The 23372-nt window shown below is 37.4% G+C and overlaps 3 protein-coding genes across 3 annotated transcripts in view; 1 reads left to right on the plus strand and 2 right to left on the minus strand.

Annotated features, from left to right (window-relative positions):
• Nucleotides 1-916: 916 nt before the first annotated feature.
• LOC130187173 (uncharacterized) lies at nucleotides 917-9283 on the minus strand. The gene is made up of 3 exons (XM_056404549.1): nucleotides 9179-9283; nucleotides 7236-7345; nucleotides 917-6081 (listed from the first exon to the last, which is right to left on the minus strand). The coding sequence occupies exon 3, from the start codon at nucleotides 6051-6053 to the stop codon at nucleotides 1449-1451; it is 4605 nt and encodes a 1534-aa protein (XP_056260524.1). The 5' UTR covers nucleotides 6054-6081; nucleotides 7236-7345; nucleotides 9179-9283; the 3' UTR covers nucleotides 917-1448.
• Nucleotides 9284-11309: 2026 nt separating this feature from the next.
• Nucleotides 11310-19157, minus strand: ddx1 (DEAD (Asp-Glu-Ala-Asp) box helicase 1). Its single transcript, XM_056363446.1, has 26 exons — nucleotides 19080-19157; nucleotides 18907-18958; nucleotides 18693-18756; nucleotides 18563-18592; nucleotides 18321-18417; nucleotides 18050-18097; nucleotides 17828-17911; nucleotides 17564-17647; nucleotides 17389-17465; nucleotides 17224-17296; nucleotides 17027-17103; nucleotides 16818-16932; nucleotides 16477-16615; nucleotides 16137-16197; nucleotides 15897-15995; nucleotides 15714-15803; nucleotides 15158-15346; nucleotides 14898-14949; nucleotides 14533-14679; nucleotides 14346-14437; nucleotides 14191-14263; nucleotides 13951-14023; nucleotides 13712-13754; nucleotides 13533-13628; nucleotides 13076-13196; nucleotides 11310-11871 (listed from the first exon to the last, which is right to left on the minus strand). Exons 1-26 carry the CDS (start codon nucleotides 19093-19095, stop codon nucleotides 11741-11743), a joined length of 2223 nt encoding a protein of 740 aa, XP_056219421.1. The 5' UTR covers nucleotides 19096-19157; the 3' UTR covers nucleotides 11310-11740.
• Nucleotides 19158-19408: 251 nt separating this feature from the next.
• Nucleotides 19409-23372, plus strand: part of nbas (NBAS subunit of NRZ tethering complex) — a 144144-nt gene continuing 140180 nt past the window's right edge. Inside the window, exons 1-3 of the mRNA XM_056405187.1 lie at nucleotides 19409-19527; nucleotides 20122-20170; nucleotides 21387-21423. Of these exons, the coding sequence (XP_056261162.1) occupies nucleotides 19435-19527; nucleotides 20122-20170; nucleotides 21387-21423 (179 nt within the window). The 5' untranslated portion in view covers nucleotides 19409-19434. The remainder of the gene's footprint in view (nucleotides 19528-20121; nucleotides 20171-21386; nucleotides 21424-23372) is intronic.

Genomic DNA, 23372 nt, shown 5'->3' on the forward strand with positions numbered 1-23372 from the left:
TCTTTGTTCACATATTTCTCATTGTACTGAGTGATGCAACCTTCATCCTCCTTCAGTTGGGTGTGGCAACTTCTGCCACTGGTCAGGAAAACATGGCACCACACCAGCACAGATTGAAACATGTACTTGCAACCAACCATTTTCAAAAACTATGCTTACTTAAAATTAAGAACCAGTGGATTTCTATCATCCACCAACCTTTTCTTTTTCCATAGCAACTAAGGAGATAGCCATTCCCATTCAGGGACTTAAAGTGAAATGGCAAGATTTTAACTATATTCATCACGATTAGCATTCGTTCTCTTTAAGTTGAATCATATCGTCATGAGACATTTTGAGGTGTTATATGAAATTTTAAGGTTGTAAAGAAGATAAATTTGATAATTCAATGTGATTTTCATTTTCATTTATAATATCAATAGTAATAAAAATTCACCTCTTTCAACCTGCCCTAACACACACCAGGAGATATTTCTTTTAAGGATGTCAGTATTTACCTGTCAACTCTGCTATGAAGAAAACAGACAACTACTGTGATGATTCTGAATTTATCATAGGAAGAAAAGTTTGTCATCATGTCCTTACATTTACATGTGTGTATGAGATGTGAGACAGGATGTTCTCATTTTTAAAACATGTCTTCTGATGACTGAAAAGTAAAATATAAATTGCACTGATGCTGCCAACCTCCTCCTTGCTGAATGAATTGTTCCATGTTATCACAGTAGATCTTGGTGGGACAGACGACAGTAGTTTCTTTTAAATCCTAAAAACTATCAAGATCAATATCACAATTTCAACTGAATTTAAATCGTATTTCTATGTAATTCAACAATGTATTTTCATTGTGGAAAAACAGGGCGAGCAAGATGTTAACCCTTGAAAATATTGGAGCAGAGCACACATTGGTAAAAGAAATGCTTTTGAAACTTTATTAAAAATGTACTAAAACAGTTTAAAACAATACAACTTTCCATCAAGATCTAGGTCATTTTCTTCTCTTTAGTGTATATCTGCATTATAAAGTGGATTAAATTTTTTAAAGCAATCACACACTCAATCTTTACGCATTTATGTCACAAATTAAAAAAAAGAAAAAGAAAAAAGAGACCACAGTTCTTTGTAGTTTACAACGTCTTTCATTTTTCATTGTAAGTAAGCAGCTTTTTCTTTTTGGAAAAAAAATGAACACATTATATAAAAATAGCATGAAGGTCAGAAAAGGCACTAATAAACAGTGGAAAAACAACATTAAAAACACAAACAAACACCTGAAAACAAACCAGAAAACCTCCAATTGCTGAATTACAATCAGGTAATATCTACAGAGAAGAGTTCAGTGTCTCATCATCCTTAAAACTAATTCTCGTCAAATTCTCATTATTGGACGAACAGCTGAACACTATCTGTTTAACAACTGTCTTTATTGTGGACCATCACTTAGATTATTAAGAATCTTGTTCCTGTTTGATGTCCACTTCACTTTGTGTTTGAAACATCTCCATAATGAAGACTGGACGATTTTCTTGCTCCTGTTTGATCAATTTACTCTCAGTGTCCTGACATATGGTTACCATGGAGTATGATGATCCTGCTGCTTCGACTGGGATTTCATACTTGACATCCTCACTGTCTGATTCTGTTTTCACACTGCTCTCAGTCTTTGTACCTACATAGTGCCTGGCATATCCTTCAGATACTTGTGGTTCAGCCAGGTTGTAATACTGGGCATCCTCCGTTTCTGATTCGGTTTTTATATGACTTTCAGATTTTGGACATATAGTTAAAGTATATCCAAAGGATCCTGCAGGTTTATCTATTTCCTCAGTGACTGGTTCTGGTTTCATATCACCATAATGTGAATCATCTTCCGCCTTTTTAATCTGTATGTTTTCCTGGAAACGACTGTCACAATCTCCACTCACAGGACTCCCTGTCATCTGCATTATTGTCCCAGGATCGGTTTGAGACTTTGTGTCCTCCTCTTCAAACCAAAGTTCCTTACTAGTTTTGACATTAAGAAGATGGGCATGATTGACATCTGAAAGGTTTCTCAAAGGCTGAACAGCTCTACATTCTTCATTCGTTGTCATGTCTGCTGTTTCCACAGATGATTTAGGACTTTCATTTTGTCTCTCTTGTACCAATCCTTTTAATTCTTTGCGTTCAAACACAAATGGCAATTTGAAGACCTCATTTGCTCTGTGCAATTTTTTCCGGTATTGTTTGACCATGGTTTTGACTTTGGCTGCAGTAGCTATGGAAAATTCCCACTGCCTGTAGTGTTGTGAGCTTAGATTAAAGTTATAGTCAAGGATGTCAAACAGTGCGCCTGGGAAGTAGTGTTGTGGTTTCCTTCCTAGAAATTTATAGATCTCCATCACTGCAGCTCTAGTCAACAGCTTTAAGTCCAGTTTTTCCTTGTCTCCTGATTTTGATGTCATGTCTAGGTCCAGACCTATCTCTGTGCAAATGAGATAGCAGTCTCCACTATTCTGCCCATCTCTTCTTGATTTTACAGCACCCATGTTATCACTCAATAGTGTGGCTTCTTTCTTCTTTGTTTGCAGTGTCTGCTTTCTTTTTTTGGTTGTTTCCTTCCTTTCATTTTCCTGTGTGGCAGATACTTCTTCCACTTTTCTCACATCTCTAAACTCTCTCGGAGTACATGGCTGAATAACAAAAACTTCACTGAACCAGGTGGGCCTTTCACCGTATTGTGACAACATTCTCTGGCACAGCATTGTAAGATTTATATATTGGCTCTGCATGCCAAGGTTGAAGTTGTGTTCAAGAATATCATTAATGAGCTTATGTTTTGTTCCACACAATCTTTTGGAAAAACTAGCCACTTCCTTCATAATACCATTTGTCAATACATGGGGGTCAAGTTTATCTTTTGGTTTGTTTTTGTCCACACATAGGCTTAAACGTATTTTCTTGCAGAGAGGGTAACTGTCCATTATTGTCTCCTCTGCTACTTGGAAAGTAGAAGACAGATCCTTTGTAGGCTTTTGTGCTGTGCAGTTTGCTTCAGTAGAGACTGTGTCAGTCATGGCATGTGGACGAGGATGTAGCATATGGTCAGAATTGGATTCATCTTGACTAATCTTAGAATTTCTGTCTTGATAACATTTAGGGCAATATTTAGCTTTCAGATAAGTAGATTCATCTATGTCTGTTAAGTCAGGGAGCTTAAAAGACATTTTCAGCAATCTGGATTTCGTACATTTAAGAGTCGATTTAATCAGTTTGTCCAGAACTTGCTGTGCAAAGACATTGCGACACATCTCATTGTTAAAATTCAGATGAAAATTGTACTCCAGAATCTCTGTGATGAAATCCTTTTGAGCTGGTTGCAGTGCTGTAGAAAAAGTGTTCATTTCAACCATGATGCCATTGGTCAGTAATTTTAGATCCAGATTTTGTTTCACTCCAGATCCCACATTGAAATCAATGCCCAATTTCTTGCATCTGGAATAGGAGTAAAATGGGCAATGTTCTACATGAGGCACTGAGAGGATCTGTTGAATTTGATTAGCCCGCAATTTCCACAACAATAAATCAAGCTCATTATATGTGTCAGTGTCAGTGGAACTCCCTACATTTTGGTCTATGATTGGAGCCTGGGAAGAGCCAGTACTACATGTATCTAAATTTGGGCTGTTCTGGCAATCCATCACCATCATTAAAAATTCTTTGTGCTTTCTTGGGTTTATTTTCTTAAAGCCTGTTACATTTGATAGATTTTTGTGCTCCAATATAACAGGAATTCGAGCAAGAATAGTTTTAGCAAGGTCAGAATCTCCATTTTGCCAATCAAGATCAAAGTTGTGTCTGAGGATGTCAATACAAATCTGATCAAATGTTCCACACAACTTTTCTACAAAGTTTGTCACTTCAGTCATTGCCCCATTGGTCAATTTGTTGATCTCAAGTTTTTTATGTGGCTGACTGGAGATTACATTTAGCTTCAGACCAATGTCCTTGCAGAAGGGATAGATGTCCACCCTGTGTTCTTTGTTTTCAGCTTGTAAATCAGGAGGACACATGGGAGCAGCATTACTTTCAGTTGTTCTCAATATGCTGCCGACTTCAGGTTTGACACTACCCATGCTCTGATTGGTCATGTTAACTGATGACATAGGACCAGGAAGTCCAAAAACCTCTTTTGAAAGCCTGACGGCATCATCACTTCTTTTAAGCTGTCTAACTCTATTCATAACCTCACATACAACGGTTTTCCTATGGTGTTCACTCCACAGGCTGAAGTCAAGGTTGTACTCTAGAATCTCCATGATGAAATCCTGCTGGGATGAATTCATTGCTAAGGCAAATTTAGCAACCTCAAGCAGAACAGGATTACACAAAGAGTCAATGCTGAAGTTTTGCTTTGGGCCAAATCCAACATCAAATTCTATGCCAGCTTTCTTTGACCAGAAGAATGCACAGTACTCTTTTTCTTGTAAGGAAAGGATTTGTTTTACACGATTTGCACGCAATTTCCACATGTGGCTCTCCGTTTCCATTTCCTCTTCTTCCATGTCACATTTGTATGGCACAGTTCTTGGAATCTCTGTCTTCTCTTCATCTCCACACTGTCCTCTTTCATCAGGCTGACATTTCATTAGGTTCACAATTGAGTTCACAATTGGTAAACTGGATGAACCATTAGTGGAAGTGAGGAAAGGTTCACGTGTACCCATGCAGCTTGATTCTGATTTACTATGGATGTCAGAACTTGTTGGGTTTTGTAAGTCATCTCCATTTTCATTATTTTCCGAATCTGTGACTTTGTCTGAGTCTAAAGTACACATGTAGCTGTGGTCCTCCTCTGCTGTTTCACTGTTATACATATCAGTATGATGAGACAGTGTGTTTGTCTCTTCCTGTTCAGCCTGTTCTGTTCTGCGCCGTTTGGTGACATGTTCTCTAGTTGTTGAAAGAGCTCTTTTTTCACATTTACTTTTTAAATCAGACTGTCTTCTTTTGCTCACTTCTTTCAATCGATATAGTGAGGCTCCCACTCTGGACAGAGCTGATCCTTTTTCAAGGGGATTTGTCTGAAAGAAAAATGGCTCACTTTTAAAATCTGGACTGATTTTGGTACCAGTGGTAAGAATTAGCTTCTTCCTTTTCTGCAATTGTAATATTGTGAACCACACTTGATTTGTTTCCTGTTGACTTTTAAGATCAAGTTCAAAATTATGCTTCAACACACTGAGAACAATAGATCTGTGGGATGCAGTCAATGCTCTAGTGAACTGTACTAGCTCTAACATCATGCCCTTTGTCAGTAAACCTGGATCTAGACTTTGTTTTGACCCAACATCAAGGTTCAGACCAATTACTTCACAACAAGGGAACGAGGGGGGGAGAACATCCTCTTCCAGTTTTCTTGCTGACTTAGGCTTTGAACACTCCAACTCCTCATCATCATCATCATCACCACTGTCATCAGTACGTGGTCCATCCATCTCTTCCATCTTCATATAGTCTTTAGATGGTGCTTGTGAACACTTCAATTTATCTTCATGTTCACTTTCATTCATATCATCCATGTCCACCAGGAACCAGTCAGTCTTATATTCTGTAGATCCCATGTTAGGCCCACTTTTGCTGTTGCTGCTACATTCTGGCTCAGATGACGTGTCAAAGAGAGTAAAAGCTTCATGTTTATCTTCAGGAGGTTTTTGGATCAAGTCTCTGACTTTGTGCAGAATTTGAGAAGTAAACTCAATCCGCTGTTGCTCGTTTTTCAATCCAAGATCGAAATTGTTCTCCAGAATGTTTGTGATAAAATGCCATTTACTTTTGCGAACCGTTTTCGCAAAGTCACAGACCTCCAGTATGACACCATTTGTCAATGAACGTAAATCCAATTTCTTGTGTGTGTTGGATCGAACATTAAAATCTAGTCTCATGTTATTGCTGTAATGGAATGGTTCTGGATGTCTTGAGTACTTCTTTACATGCATAATGCGCCACTGCCATAGTGTGTTGGCATCCATCTTTTTATTGTTCTTCAGACTGCCAGTGTCCCTGTTGTCCATCCTCAGTTATCTCCTTTTAATTACTTTCCTGTATGTAGTTTAGGGGGAAACAAATATAAATAATACACCATAAATCTCTGCTTGTAGTTATACACCATAAAAATGTACTCATAATGTCAAATTCATCAGACCAAAATACCAAAAAATGTGATTTAGTTATAGCTTCTCAAATGTTAGGTTTTGCAAGTCTGTGTCTTTCTTGTCATCTACTTAATACCTTTGGTGTAACAAAAAGTAACAATGATTCCCCTAACAGCAATGCGCAAGGGCTCACCTGATTTGATTCATCTTAGTAATATTATAGGTACTGGATACTGATTTAAGAGCAGTCAATAAAATAATATAATAATGTTATTAAAAGTTCTTCCCAGGTTTCTCATTATCTATAAAGGCAAAGTGCACTGAAGATACTATACTCTCCAACATCTTCTCTGCTACACAGTGGTCTGACTGTCAGAAGGCTCAGTGGAAAAGCAGACAAGTAGACAGTGAGTTTCAGAGCCCATGTCTAAAGTAAACTTAATTGTGCACCACTTTGTGATGATATTAAGCTACAGTATAAATTTTGGCTTATTCTCTAAAGTAAAGTCTTCAAAACACTACACAGCACAGTCCACTGTGACTTTGTAAAGGCTCAGAGAGACTGCTGCTGAAACCACAACAACCCTAAAGACAGGGTTGCAGTCTCAAATATGAATCACACGCTGTTAGTGTGAACGATGTAGACACCAAGATAGCATCAATTTAACAACGGAAAGTGCACCTGCAACAACTCCATCTTAGGCTGGACGTTAAGTCATAGTAACACTGGAAATAGCAAAAGATCATTTACTTGATAAAGTAGATCAGTGAAGAGAGGTTTTTTCCCTCAAAGTTAATCATCAGACAAAAGAGCAAAAATATTCAGTAAGAAATTTAATAATTCCTGTACTTATTTGCAGCAGCATATATCCGTAATCTGAGTTCAATGATTGGAAATAATTTCCAGTGTTTCTTTTCTAGTTATGTGATCATATTGTTCACATTTTACCATACATATATTACATTTGTGTATGAATTGGATTCAGTCTGTACAGCAGCCCTGCTCCCCCATGCAAAGTCTAAAAAAGCACACCAGTAGGGAGACTGATGAATGTTATCTTTTCAGATTAGGAAAAATGTGTGTTTAAATTAGCTGCATACCTTGTAAAACAAAGTGATTTTAGCCAAAACCATTTCCAACATGTCTGGCCCACACTTTATCAGCATCCTAGGTGAACATCTGTCCAGTCGTTGATGGTGCTGGTGTAGCCCTGTGTGGAACACAATTTTACATTTTTGTTAATACTTGCATGCATTGGTTGCATGACGCTCTAAAACTTATGAACACAGCAGAGTTTAACATTGAACATAACAGGGAAAAACTGTATTTGATTGCTTAGCAGTAGATTAAATTGCACTTGAAATGGAACAGAAAGACAGACTGATCTGCTTTCACTGAAGTCTGTAAGCAATAGTGCTGCAGGGATGACACTTTTTTGTAGGCCAACCCGGATGTTAGCATCTCATCCCTGAGAATAAGTTTTCAGATTTTTTTCTGCTTTGATCATAGTCATTGAAAAATATACAGTATATCCACCGTTTCAAGAAAAACAAATAGTAAAGCAATTAAGACATATAATGCTTGCTTACATTATAATATTTTTGTTTAACATACACCTTACACTTATGCCATGGCAAAATATACACACACACACACATATATATATATATATATATATATATATATATAAACACACATATATATATATATATTTTTTTTTTAAATGTATATTTTATTTATTGCGAAATGTATGTTTCTATACATTTTCAATTAAAAAAAGATGTCACTCGGGTTCCCTTCTCAGAAAAGCCAATTGGATTTTTACATGGGCTTTTGGATTACTGCAGAACAAGCTCAGTCATAAACAAAACTTTATGATGTTTACATAGTTTGTTCAGCAGGACAATTTTCACAAATCAACTCCACTTTCAGGATTTTTGAATTAAAAAGCTAAAGCTTTTTGGTCAATAAGGTGAAGGAGGGTTAATTTAAAATCAGAGACATTAGTCCATCTGTTTTGGTTTTTAAGGATCAACACAAAATATGAAAAGTAGTATTTCCTAATCAATCTCATTTTTTTTTTGCAAAGTTTTACATTCATAAATGTACATTTGCTAAAATGAAACAGCACTTTCATGTTTTCAACAAAGAAAAAGTTTTTTATTAAGACAATAACTGAAAAAAAAAAAAAGCTATTAAAACTATGAAATTCTGCTCCCATTTTAATGTTTTCATTTAAGTCACTTTCTATTTATTTATCTTTACCCCTGGCATATCTTATTTCATTTAATATACTATTTGTATTTCATTTCATTAACATTATCATTATCTAGTCATGCCATATGTATTTTAACCTCTTTTGAGCTGCTGTTGTGGTTATATTTCTTATTTTTTATTTGGAATATTTGAAATAAAGAACTAAAAGAAAGTTTGATTTAGCATGCTTGCCTCTTCCATAAAAGCCTTTGCTCTTACAAAATTAGTAATAATTTGTAAGAGCGTGAGTATAAACACAACGAGGTTGTAAGGATGGACTGCTGAGTAGGTCCATTTGGTGTCCGATTGTGTCTGATTACATTTAACGTCGCCAACAACCCCTGCACTCCCATTTCACTATTTGTTAGCAACCGTTTTTTAACCGACGTAAAAGCTTAAAGAAATCACGACTGGGGTATTTACTGACGTATTTTGTTCATAGAATAAAACGTGAAAATCTCTAGAGCTTGTGTTAACCACAATCCATATTTCATCCATCTAACCAAAAAAACATAGGCTTATGTTAGTGCTAAAATGCTGACTACCTGGTTTTAGGACTCCTACAGCACTGCATAAGATTAATTAATAAGAACACTTTTCTCTCCAGCACGGGAATGGAGAATAGTGTAGATATTATTATAGTGACAGGAAAAGAACAGGCTTTGTGTGTACCATACAATACAACAACATTAACTGGAAACTTCTTTTTCCCTCTCTGGGGTCGCCTTGTGGCCCACAGTCAGTTTCACGGGAGAAGACCCCAACACACCCATGGTGGCAGACTTACCTAAAGCAGGCGGAACAGTCTCACAGCAGTCATGTGTAACACATCATGGAAAGGACGTCCAAAGGATACGATACAGGGAACTGCTTTCCACTGTTTACTTTTTCCTGCAGAAAACAATACAAAAGTCATTATTTGTCTACTGCACCTCCTAAACATGCAAAAGCACCCCGCTGGTCGCATGACACAGAGCAGCCTGCAGTAACACGACTGGCGCCTAAACAATGAGCTTAAATATCTACAAAACTCATAAACGATCAAAACAACACAAAACAGCTGAATAACGCAGTAGTATTAACTGTAAACAAGATGTTTTAAAAATGTCAACATAAATAGCTTATTGTACAATGAAGACAATAAAATAGCGCAACAACTTTTGTCTACACGACTTACCTTCAGCAATTCAAACAGCACTGTGATTGGTAAAGGGGAGGGGGCTACGGAAACACCGGAGGTAAAAAAGAAAAGCTAATGTGCGGCAATGTATTCCCAACTGGTAATAATAAAAACAACAGTAAATAAGAATAACTCATGATCAAATTCACAAACACTCAACAGAATTATTAAACAATAAATAAAATTTGCTAATACAAATTATGATTACTAAAGTGCAGTTTTAACACTGTTACATATGCTCACGTGCTTACACCAGGAAGTGTCCCAAACAATGTCTTCATGTACAAATCAAGATTTTAAATTTCCAGGCTATAGGAGAAACAAAGCAACGTGCCTTCTTCATCTTCTTTGACATTTATTGGCGGTTGGCAAACAACGAATTGGTGCATTACCGCCACCAGCTGGAATAGAGTGTGCATCAGACCTCTAGTAGTGCGAAACTCCCTCAGGATAATATATATAAAAAAGCAACCACTTCAAAATAAGTGTCTAAAAATTTACTATCGACAAATAAAACGATATTAACAGACGTAAAGCAGAATTATAGGACTAATTTTGAATGTGCTTACTGCTTATCAATTAGCTGTCAGATGATGGGTATTTACGAGTGGAAATGAGGGAGCACTGATGTGATGGATGCATTCATACTACCTCAGGCAGTGGAATGGCTATTAATGTGACCATTGCAAATATTGATGGCAGTAGTTGCATCATAGACTTTTACACACAAACACAGTCATCTTTGACTCTCATGTTCAGGAGAATTGACTTAATCCTGACCTTAGTCACTGCAGGTATAGAGAGCTTGTTAATATAATTAGTAATACCTGAGTTGATCCAATCAGTCTGGTTAGTCCACTTCTGCCTATTATTTCTGTACACCCATCCCAAGTCTTCAACAAAGTAAATGAGTACCCACTGTTTACAGTTTAGGAGCTGTCTAAATGTAAAAACTCCTATCTCTTCACAGCTCAGTTTAACATTACAGGCTGTAGGAGTTTTGGCCAGTAGTCTGTACTAAGTGGTGATTACTACAAAAACTGCAATTAGTGCCAGAGTGAGAGTAACACTGGGTGAGAGGAGACAAGGTTCTTTATATTTACATATATAAATTGTCCACCAAGGTTGGATATTGTGAGATTTAAAAGAGGTTGAAGTTTTTTGAAGAAATTTTCATGGATGGCACTTTAGGTTGTGCATAATGTCACACACTATAACCCCCAATATTCTGTGCAATACACTGAAATTTTGTAAAAATATAACAAAAATAAAAGCTATCAAAATGCTGATTTAAACCTGCCAAAAAGTCTTGTAACAAGTTTTAAGTTTCCACCATGTTTCTATATTTAAGTATGATGAAGCAATGTGGCTCTCAAGGGGGGTGGGTCTGATCATTTGCACATATTCCTGTTCATTTTTCACAGGAAAGTTTTCGCTACTTGAGTTTCCATGGTTACTCAAATCACAAAGATTTGTCATGATACATTATTCCACAAGATTAGTCTTTTTTTTTTTGGTAAGTAGTTTGACTTTTATATGCCCTTTAATAAACAAATAAGCACAGCTGTCTAATTCAAAGAAACATATTTCTTGAAAACATTTCCCTGCAGCCTGTTGAAATTTCTGCTAAACAAACAAAAAATCTTTGACACAAAATAAAATTTAACAAAAAAAGGTATTTCTAATTGATATAGATTTGTCTTTCCTTAGAAGTAAATAATAGGAATAAAGATGCAAATCCTAATTAAGCAGGCTACTAGTTTATTTCAGAAAAGAAAACATCAAGCCACTTAAACACACTTTTTTGCCAATCACTCCATAGAGAAACTTAAATATTTCATGTAGCAGTATCAATCAACAAAATACAAAATCTACCAAATTCAAAATCAGGAATCTGGTTATCCTCTGGGTGCTGACCGTAGAGAAGTTTGCCATACCCAGTGTAGTGTTGGCATCTTGAAACCTTTGAATATAAATTTCATAGTTTAATTAATTTATGAGATATGAGTTTATATATTCATCTCTGAGTGGGAAGAAAACTTGAAATATAATTGCACACTGCTGCTTACACAAAGATTTAGTGCCTTGTAGCTATAACATGTGAAATGTACTATTATTTTTTTTAAATTCTGGATAAGCAGCCTTGTGGTTGTGCTACTTGGGGTGTGTTTAGAAGGCTCTGAAAAGCTGGTTTGGCATGTATCCCATGTGGAGGAAGGACGTTTGGGCTTCCTGCTCAAGGTTAGCCAGCTCCTGGACTGTTGGAGCTAGTACATCCACATGACCCTTGTAGTTACCACCTAGGAAAAAGCAGCAGATTTGGTGGTTAAGTTCAACATAATAGCAGTGAATATAATAAATGTCTACAGCTCTACTGCCTGCCTTGTCATGATATAATGCTCATTATACAACAGTTAGTTCCGACCAGTTTATTAGTGTTACGACCGTTATCTATCTTAGATTGTAACCAACTTTGCACTGAAGAGATGAATTTATTTCCAGAAATAACATTTGAATAAATTTATGTATGGTTGTCAGAAGAGGATGAAAGGAAGAAGCCTGGATACTTCAGCGCTCTCCTGAGGTAATGTGTAGACAAAGTAGCAGACTAGTGTGCAATGTGAGGGTCAGGAAAATGTTTATGTGTTGTTTAGCAACAGTCCAGTCCAGCTGCGGATCTATTTGTTTTGGCAAAGCCAAATACATGATAAAATAAACACAATCATAATCTGTTGTTGCTTATTTATGGTGCTCGTAGAACTGTTGTATTAATTAATATCACACGAGAGGGAGTGATGTTGTACTGAATATCAGCCTGTGGCCTCGTACCTATGACCGAATCAAAATTGTTCTGATATTCAGTACAACATCCCTCCCTCTCGTGATATTGCCTAATTACAATTAATGCAGTAACTACAGATGTTTCAGGAAAATGGAAAATGAAGCCAACATGGAAATACCAAAAACTGCAATTTTTCAATGGCAGCTTGAATCTGGCTCCAAAATCGAGTCAATCCCCATTGACTCCCATGTTAAAATGCTCAAATTTACAGCAGAAATCAACATGTTTACAGCCTGGTACGAAAAACATTTTTGGTCTCTATAACTATTTTCCCCCTCCATAACAACTGCAGGGGGTGTGAATTTTTTATAACTCTCCAATTTAAATTTTATAAAGGTTTGAAGTTCTGCATAATTGATGGTATGCCGCTTTGAGTGACAGGTGGATGAGCGTATGCTTCCCAGAAACCGGTATGCAACGAAGTCTTCGCTCCACATGCGCCCCTCCTCTTTGCCTATTTTTGGATTAGGTGGGAGCTGGGCAGAGTTAAGCACTAGCAAGATGGCGACGGCATAGCAGCCCAGTCTGAGTTTCAAAACCACTCTTCAGAAACCTATGGGTGACGTCACGGAGGCTAAGTGCAAATTTACATACAGTCTATGGGAACAATCAGTCGTCCTCTTTGTTATCCCTCCCTCCTTTTGTCACTCTGTCATACATACCTCCCAATGCCCTGCGCTGACCATAGGTGACCTTTCCATCAAACTCATCTAGAGGTACTTTGATGTCTGGCTCACACTGGGTGATGGTGCACTTTAGATGCTCCTCAACATCTGACAGGAGCTGTGGTCAGAGAGAGGCAAAAGGTTACAACAGAAATGAGAGTGAAGAGTGTGGGAGAGGGTCAAAAGTCTGTGTGTGCTTGAGCTTTCAAAATAAAAATCAAAATGAAACAAACTTTGCTACCCAGTAGGGTTCATGGTGACAGTATTAGATTATACACCTGAGACACCCTTCAAAACCCAAGGGTGCTGTTTCTGCCAGGATGACAAATGCATCGGCTGCTTATCAAATCACTTAAAAACCCATCTGTTGAATCAGAGATGGAGTCATATTTCAAACAGGAAACTTAACTAGCTGCCTTAACATGACTAAGTTTGCATATGCATCTTTGTTCACCTCTTTCTCATTGTACCAGATGGTGCAACCTCCATCCTCCTTCAGTCGGGTGTTGTAGCAACCTCTGCCTCGGTTCGGGCAAACATGGTACCACACCTGCACAGAAACATGTACTTACATTTTCAAAAACTAACTTAAATAAAATCAATAAATCACTAGATTTCTATCATCCACCCTACCTTCTCTTTTTCCATTGCAACTAAGGAGATAGCCAGTCCCATTCTGTGGGTTAAATTGAAAAGACACGTGACTGTATTCATCAAGTAAATATTGGAATTCAATGTCCGTCTGTTAAATTGTATCATGATAAGAAATTTGCGTTATGTGAAGATTTCACGGTGATGAATTTGAACACACAAATATCATGAGAATAAGAAAGATTAAGAAAATAATTTTCACCAATCACCAACTAAGTTACCTCTCTGCTCTTCCGACTCTGCCGATACGATGGACGTAGTTCTGCTTCTCATCTGGCAGGGTGACGTTAATCACTGAAGAAAAAACCATGATCGTTGTGAGAACTGGTGGCAGGGAGCAGGCTTGCATATATAAAATACGACAAAGTGTTCTGCTGTAGTAAACACTGTGTATAATCAGTATTTGAAAAGGTATGTCAAAATGTAGATTTTATATTGAAAGTCTTATACGTTTCTCTTACCGTATGGAACTCCATGGATGTCAATTCCTCTGGCGGCTACATCTGTGCAGATCAAGAGCCTCACCTCTTTTTTCTGAACAAACAGGGAGATTTTAAAATACAGGATAACTGATAATACTTTGTCCAAGAGCATTATTAGGTTTTTGTTCTTTTACCTTGAAACGCTCCAAGTTATTTTTCCGCTCATTGGGCTTACGATCACCATGGAGACAAACACAGGAAAACTGGTGGTTTTTACTGTCTGGACCTGAAATAATAAAAGAGACCAATACTGAGTGAGGATTCTGAATTTGTTCCCACTTGGCTGAAAAGTACAATTTAAATGGCCCTGTTGCCTCCTACCTCCTCCTTGCTGGATGAAGTACTGCTCCATGTTGTCACAGTCGATCTTGGTGCGACAGAAGATAATGGCCATGTCCATCTTATGTTCTTTGATGGCCTTCACTGTGTACTCACCCTTTAGCACCTTGATGGCTTCTGACCACATTTCTAAAATGCACATACACACAGACACAGAAAGATGCGCACACACACAGACACACACACACACACACACACATATGTTCTTGTTATTGATGCCTTGTTCATGACCACAGAGGGAAGGAAAATGTCTACTAAATCTACTAAAAGACTCCAAAGGCTTGGCTCGAAAGAGTTACAAGTGATAAAATCAAATAGTCAAAATTCTGCTATTTATATGGTCGTACCTGCAGAATTTGCTCCTGGTCTGGTGTTATCTTTGGCATGAACTTCATCAGTCTACGGACAGAAAAACAGATCAAAGAAAAGCCCTGTCAACACATTAATCTAAACCAAGGGAAAGACATGATAGCAACCCACAAGTTTTGAAAAGAATGATAAAATCTTTGGACAAAGTTTGAAAGCTAAATTTATAGACAAATGCTTCAGCAGTTTTGAAATTAGTTTCCCCTTTTTATGTGTCCTTGGCCCAATAAGTGGGACTCACCCGGATGTGGTTCTTGCCGAGACGCTCCCAGAGACGATCACTCTTAGGATTAACAGGCACCACTACATGGTGGACAGTCTCTGGAACAGAGTCCTCCCCCTTCAGGTCCACCCATGTGGGAAAGTGCATGATACGCTCAGACAACTTCTTCACGTCAAAGGAATGCAGAGTGGCTGAGCATACAATCACCTGGACAAATGGGATATCAAAGGAAAATCACTTAACCACCTTCAGATGTGTAAACACAGCATGTACTCACAAATGGCTACAAATGTTCTGGCGTTACATGACACACTACCAAACAAAATGTTTGGATTTATTTTGCAAAAACAGTTTTTTGTTGATTTTCCAGCACTTAGTGAAATAGTACAGCTTTGGATTAGAAAATGAGACATCGTCTTGGGATTTGTGTTACTATGATAAGATATTCTGTCTAATGTGCAACTTGCTTTGTTAGCTGGCCATTTAAAAACAAAGTTTATGAAAATGCAGTGTGACTGCTGCAACTAACTTGTTTAAATGCCGCACATGCAGCTTAACCCAAGTGAAGTGTTACCTGCAGTCTCTTGCCATCAGAGGTGACCTGTGGGATTTGGTTATAGATTCTGTTGATAAAATCTGTATAGCCTGCTGACAGCAGCCCATCCTGAGGACAAAGAGAATGCAAATAAATTGTTAACAGAATCAAGGATAGCGATGCTATATAAATCAACCATTAACCACCATGTGTTGAACATACACACTCATCCAGGACCAGAAAACGGATTTGGGACAGACTGAGTTTCCCAGTGGATATGAGGTCGTCCAGTCTGCCAGGTGTTCCCACCACAATGTCGATCTGATGAATCACGAGGCGGAGACAGCACACAGAGGGTAGAAAAGATTAACGGGGAGAAGAGCAAAAATTGTTAAGTAAAAACTATTTGAACTCTATTGGTAACAGTGTCCTAAATGTTTGGAGATGGTACATGTCACATACCCCCTGTTCCAGAGCAGCCAACTGATCCTTGGCAGCCACACCACCAATCACAAGTAGTTCCCTGAAGTGACAATTTGATAAATTAGACACCAATTCCCACATTTTTACTTGAGCACTGACGCCATCTGCTGGTATCAAAGTGGAATTACAAATATACTGGGAAATGCAGGCAAATGTAGCACACAATGAAAAAGTACTGCACTGTGGAGGACTGTACAGGAATAGATGTGGCTCACTGGTTTTAGTAGTACCTACACATTCTTGAATTTTCAATTTTAAAAGGAAAATCATGTTTTTAGACTATTTCTGCCACTGTTAATGTCAGCTCACAATAACTCACCTGAGTTTGGGGTTGTCCACATATTTCTTGAATTGTTTGACATTGTTGAGAGTTTGCTCAGCTAATTCTTTAGATGGCTCAATGATCAGGGCTTTGGGTGCATTGGATACTGCTTTCACCTGACTGACTTTGGCACTGCCTGCACAGAAAGAAAAAGGACAGTTACTCAACAAGAATCATCAATGAAATCAAATGAAGAATTTGTACCTTTATTTTTATTGTGGGAGATAATGCATCATCTCATTTGAATTTGTGCTAAAAATCAAATTATTGTGGCTACTTTTAACTCTACTTTCTGTATATTGGTTTGCTGCACCTGAAATCAGGTCGCATCCACGCACCTGTCTGAGAAGATTTGGCTGTGTGACCCTCTGACGCCTGATCCAGGGCAACAAATCCACTCTTTGGGGGGTGTTTAAAGTTTTCTCCACCAAAGTTGAACTTTAGCTCTGCATTCTGCCAGATAATTAAGGGAGCAATTTGTTTAGTGTTCATCTGGCACATTTTGGTTTCTTTTCTACCTTTATTTTGAATTGTTCTCTAGTTTTACCTTTAGAACACAGGAGGCAAAGAAAGGCTGATTCCTCAGATTTTGAGGGATCTCAAAAGCCAAACCGAGGTCATTACCTAGAAGAAGAAATCAGACGGTAATGAGAAAGAAACACAGGTACTTTTTTATTTACTATCAGTCACAGATGTTTTACACAATCATGATACTGAAAACTACTGAAACTACTGAGTGAGCACCATTTTTGGAGAAGGAAATGTTGCCATTGTCTAAATCCAGGTAGCATCCAATAGTGTCATGCATGGTAAACTCCTGCAAAGAAGCAAGAAATCAAAGAGTTAACATTTTTAATTATCTAAATTATCCTCACAATTGTTTATATATCTAAATCCCTCAACTGTTACCTCTCCATAGCTGTCAAACTGCTTGTTGTTAGATTTTTTTCCAGTCCCTCCAAAACCAAAACCATGCTTATCAGTTCCTGTAATGAAAGGATTAAATTACTGTTCCGTTGAGACAGTTTATTTTAGTTGCTATATGTTTTGCAGCATGAAGATTGTGAAGAGTAGAGGAGCATACCCAAGTCCAGTGCTGCCTGAATGGTGGACCATCCTACCCGACACAGACCCTGATCATGGCAGGTCACCTCATAACAGTACTTCCCTGAAACACAAGGAAGAGACAAATGACTTTTACAAAGAAATATACAATCTATTCATTTTTTTTTTTTTTTTTTTTAAAGTTTATCAAATAAATAGTTGGTTCCTTGTGAAATGTATCTAATCCTAAATGGTCTTGTTTTAAATCTCAATCAATTTTAAAGTAGATGTGTGCATTACACACCTTTGGTGACACCCTTTGTAGAGCGACAGCCATGCCACTCTTTAAACTCCCTGCTCTGGCAGCACAGTCCATCTGGACCAATTGCTGTACAGGTAAAAACAAAAAGTGACAATGAGGAGAGGTGAGAAAGAACAAAGCTCAAATACATACAATTGCACTTGGAAAAGGTTAGACTACCGCCCAGTGCTGGATTATGACATTACATGCTTATTTTTCTCTTACCAAAGGCTGTACTGCGATCGTAAGGATTCATCTGCCAAGTGTTGAAAACTAAGACAAAAATAGAAACAGGTCTGGTCAAACATCTGCAGAGCACAGACTACTGCCTTCATACTATGTATTATAAAAGTTAATCAATTATGACACTGGTCTGGCTAGGTCTATTAGACCAGAGAGTTTTGTACAATGCTTTGAACACAATTAAGCTTCTAAATCAACACACATATAGAAGTTCCTATAAACAAACAAGTGATTAATATTAAGGTAATCTCACTGGCTCCTCCAGTCTTGATGGAGGCTTTGCCCTTTTTGCCCTCCTGGTGATCCTTCAGGGTCTCATACACAATCTGGATCACAGGGATACTGAAGGCCTGAGGATGACAAGTATTACAAGTTAGCTTTTTTATGCTACTTGACCTGATATTTAAATGCTAATTATAAAAAATTAAATTAAATTAAATGCAAACTCCAGAGGTTAAGTTGTATTTTAAAACCGTGTGGCTGTCAAGTACTTACTCCTGTTTTGCCACTACCAGTTTCTGCTGCCTAAACAACAGGAAAACAAGATGTAAAATTTGTAGTATGCAGTGGTGTGCAAATTCTGATAAGCCTATTAAGACAGACAGAGAAAACGAGTTAGACTTACCATAAGTACATCTCCTCCACCAAGAATTAGGGGAATGGACTCAGCCTGGATGTCAGTAGGTAGCCTGAAATCCAATGATTGAAATAAATCAGTTAGGCTTATAGCATCTAGTAACAGCTAAAAAAAAAAACATGTGCGCATACATGACATTAAAGGCATGATTTAGCAATACTAGTTAGCACGTCAAGTAGGCAGCCCAGCCTTAGTCACTTACAGCCATTCCATCTCATCCACAGCCTGCGCAATTTCAGGCATAACCCCCATTTCTGTGGAACAAAAGTCATATTTAATGATTCTGTGTGCATATGTAACTCTTACAAGTTGTTTGGTGTTGAAGTCAAATAGTTATGCGACGTCAACACGATGAAATTAAGACACATTTCTTACCAGAATACGCTGCCATTATTGCTGCTACGAATACAACTAAACCGGATGTAACGTGTTCACAGTTTTCGGCTCGGTGCAAGCGGGTGCAACTCGTTAAGCGGACTGACCTAGCAACCTTATAAAATTGGTTCCGGATAGAGTACTATTTTTTTTAAATATGTTTTTTGGTTTTCACGTGGTTTTTGGGGTCATGTGTACTGCACATATTCCTATACATCATTATTTGATAGTGTGATAAGTCAAGAAGTCTAACCGATTTTTCTGAGCGGTTAGCTAAAGTTTCCAAACGCGGTTCCTTGATATATTTTGTCCCATGCTAACTGCCGTAGACGTTTGACAGCTGGTTCAAGTAAATATGGCTGAACATAGCCTAGTTGAAGGCGAAGATGAAAATATTTTATACGACTTACTTGTTATTACTGAATGGCCGCCAGAGACGGACACTCAGGTTGGTCTAAATTCCACTTTCCCATTTTCAACCCGCTGTGTAGGTCTTGTGTTGACAGTTTATTCGTAAAAGTGACCACCGAAAGTCAACTATCATCAGTTGTATGGGGCCAGCCGCGCAAAGCCACGTAGCACAAACATAACTACTATTAGTTTGCGAAACAGTTACATTCTCATATCATATTGCAGTGGGGTGTAGCTTTCATTTTGCACCACTATACGTAGCATGTACTTGTTTCACTAGCAGTTAGGGTGTTTTTATAGGACAACATTCACATTTCATCACCGTTAGCTAGCCTAATGGAGTATGTGCCCTGTCTGCCAGACACGTTAACATGAAGTTATCCACAGCATTAAATGAATCCTTGATTCTGGTAATCAATTTGTGTTTGTAACTTTTTTACTTTTTTGTTGATGTAAAGCAGTTTGTGATTTTGTACTTGTGAAAGTTGCTAAACAAATAAACTTTACTTACTTACTTAGATTTGAAATTCATTCTCAATACCTAATAGGCAAGGAACCGATTACAACTATGTTTGTTTGAGGAAAGACATGAAAGATGATGAGCTCACCTGTCACTTTTTATCATTTGCAGTTGCGAGGCAACAAGGAGCACACCTCACTTATTGCAAAAGCTGTGACAGGTAAGTTCTGCCTTCTTCCATGCATACTGAAGCGGACACTTTGTAATTAAATATGTTTTCAGCAGCATGTTTTTAGATATGTAGCTTGGGCGTTAGTTCACTGTGCTTCTGCTTCCACCAGATTTAAGTGTAGGATTGGCAGCAAGCAGTGTCAGATTCAGATTCAGATTCAGACAACTTTATTAATCCCAAGAAGGGAAATTCCATTGCAGCTTACCCAGTCCATACACACAAGTTATATGACAGAGGCAACAGGTGAACACACGTGGGTAATACAAGGAGCAACAAGTAAAATAAAAATAAATAGATAAAAATAATACGTCGCGATGCAGTTCCTATACTGAATACGTAATATAAATACATGAATGACTGAACTTAAGAATTTATATATAACAGTCACTTAAAATGACAAATGTCAGTTTTTAGTAGCCTGATAGCAGAAGGAATGATTCATTGTAACGTTGGCCTGAGGGCATTACAGTAAATTCACTGCACAGAACATGATCTGGCTGATAATTCCTTTTGCTTTCTGGGCCACCTGTCTTTTTGCTGGTCTCCAATCATCTTTTAGCAAACTTTAACAATACCATTTAGCCTATTTTTGTCACGAACGCACAACCCATTAACCAGCAAATAAATCACTGTTGCTGATTGCTGGAAAGTAGGTCAGCAATTCTGTGAAGGTGTTTTCAGACTTACACCAAAATGAAAACACAAGACAACAGTAACTGTTAGGACTACCTCTTAATGAAAATTTGCGCACACGAGTACAGGGGCAGAGTCTTGTGTTATCTTCCCCAATCTCAAATGAAGAAATAACGCATACTTATAGGCACCCAGTCACAGACAGCAGATATGATATGATTCCTGGAATACATGATGCATTAGATATGAAAGGTTTCTTACTCAAAATTATGTCAGCATGAATGTTATGATATCGAGTGTCTGTATATTCAAGAAGACAGATTTCCCCCCTCAATCCAACAGTAGGAGGTGCCAGATCTGCTGATGAATAGTTGTTGGTCTTGGGAACGCTTTAGTGTTAGACCACTTTTGATTGGATCTGAGACTGATCCCACCAACTTCTAGCTCTATATTAAACACAGTCTCTAATCTTAATTTAGAATGTGACAAGAGTCATTCCAGTCAAACAAAATAAGACATTATCACACATTTACTATAATTCTGGATACTAACTGTTATGAATTTCTTACAGGGCCATTCCGCTTAATTCTGCACTATTTGTGGTACAGGTAAGTTTATCATCATATCGCTATATCCAGAGGCTGACAGGCAGCGCAGTCTCTCCAAACTTACATGCTGACATGCTATAAGAGGCTTGTTAGATGGTGATTATTACTAGTTTATTACTGGTATGATTTGTCTAATAAGAAGTGTGTGGCTTAATACTAAATCACACGATCAACGTATAAACATAATTATTGATTTCTAAATGGTATGGTTTGTATGTTTATGTTTAAATTAGGTACCTTATAAATGCAGAACTGTTTGTGAAATGAAATCTAAGGCCTAGAACTATATATTACATAAAAAAATTACCAAAATAGCAACAGAATCTTTAGAACTGTAAATTCTGTGGTTTGATGGCTCAAAATCTGAAAACAACACAATACTTTTGGATTCAACCTGAAATCAGAATATCTGTATAGCATTTTTTTATATGCAAATATAAAGACAGCTTTCACCCATAATGTAATTCTTGTAAATATTCCTATCCTTGAGTGGAATAGCAATGAAATTTAAAACCACTTTGTATTTTTGACCTGAATACTGTATGTGTAGTCATAATATAATGTTTCACCAATATTACAACATATGAAGACACAGAATAATCAACGATTAGCTAAGACGTTTGTGTCTTCAATTTATAGCATAACACAATTTAATGACAAAGTGTATCTGTTTCTTTTTGCAACAAATGTGAATGTTACTACACTGGGACTGAGACCTTAATTGAGTTACTACAGTAGTTCTCAAACTGTTGGTGGACAAGTGAAATTAAGGTGAATGAATATGATTCACCTTAAATTTAAATTAAAAAAAAAAGTTTGGTGATACCCATATTTCACTAAAATTCAACATGGATCCTTTTTTATCAGTTTGTTAATGATAGATAAAAATTATGGGGTGGGGGGTATGTTTGTGGGAACGTTTTTCAGCTGAAGCAGGGCACCCCAGAAAAAGAGAGAATCACTGGTTTAGTCAATCTCCACTTTCTAAACTTTGTCGAACCAAAGTCTGACTGAAAGAATCCACTATTCAAGATGAAGAATTCTTCAGATTTTTTATTTTTTTATCAGAATTAATCTGAAAATACTTGTTCACCCTGCTCTTACTGCACTGTATCTAATCTAATGTGTTAATAGATGGCTTGATGTTGCCTGTAGTGAACTGTGTAGTGCTCTCTAGCATCAAGGCCTGCTTATCCTCTCAGCAGGTGGTTAGCTAGTATCATCAGTAAGCTTGTTAAATATTTAAGAACTCCTCATGCTTTTTTCTCAGCTCGCTTTCTCTTTTGGTGGATGGAAAGGGATCAGGAGTTTCATTAGAACTGAAGAGAGTAGGCAGACTGCCCCTACACCCACATGCGGTGACATTTTCTTTTATAGAAGGGGGACAAGAGAAGTCTCTGGCAATTTATTTTTAGAATTGGCAGAATAATACAATGCAGTATATCAGTGTCCAACAACAGTCATCTAGGTTACTATTGCACAGAATCACTGGTATCAACTACACCCAAAAATAAAATTAAACTGAAACTGTAATGAAATGGGAAAACATTGAAATTGAAAATTGAATGTGTCTACAAATAATGCACAAGAATAACTTTATGTCACAATTAAAAACACTGGAGTAAAACAAAGTGTAAAAAAAGTACACAACGGCTGAAATTACTAACAGTGTGAAGATCATCCTCAGCAGACATTGTGAATGTGCCATGGCTAAATTCACTTGAAAAAGATGGGCGCAAAAAATTGCTAAAAACTCTATTTGAAAGATTGATTGAGAGAAGTCCAGCATTAAAATCTAAAATCCAAACAAAAGACGTGAATAAAAAATCCTTACAATTCTGGAGACATACTGTATTTTATTCACAAGGCTTCCTAAGGATAAAAGTAGATCCTAACTGGCTGAGTTAGGAGAAACTTTTGGTGTAAGGGTATTTCAGAAAGCATTTTAG

The sequence above is a fragment of the Seriola aureovittata genome, chromosome 19, assembly GCF_021018895.1.
Source record: "Seriola aureovittata isolate HTS-2021-v1 ecotype China chromosome 19, ASM2101889v1, whole genome shotgun sequence".
NCBI classification, from domain to species: Eukaryota; Metazoa; Chordata; class Actinopteri; order Carangiformes; family Carangidae; genus Seriola; species Seriola aureovittata.

Bases quoted from the DNA above. Each gene is read 5' to 3' on its own strand.
- LOC130187173 (XM_056404549.1), bottom strand. From the start codon at position 6,053: ATGGACAACAGGGACACTGGCAGTCTGAAGAACAATAAAAAGATGGAT.
- ddx1 (XM_056363446.1), bottom strand. The intron at 18,418-18,562 runs GTAAGTACTTGA...TGTCATCCTCAG, and splicing joins CTGGTAGTGGCAAAACAGGA to GCCTTCAGTATCCCTGTGAT. The intron at 17,648-17,827 runs GTGTGTAATGCA...CTTGTGTTTCAG, and splicing joins TACAAAGGGTGTCACCAAAG to GGAAGTACTGTTATGAGGTG.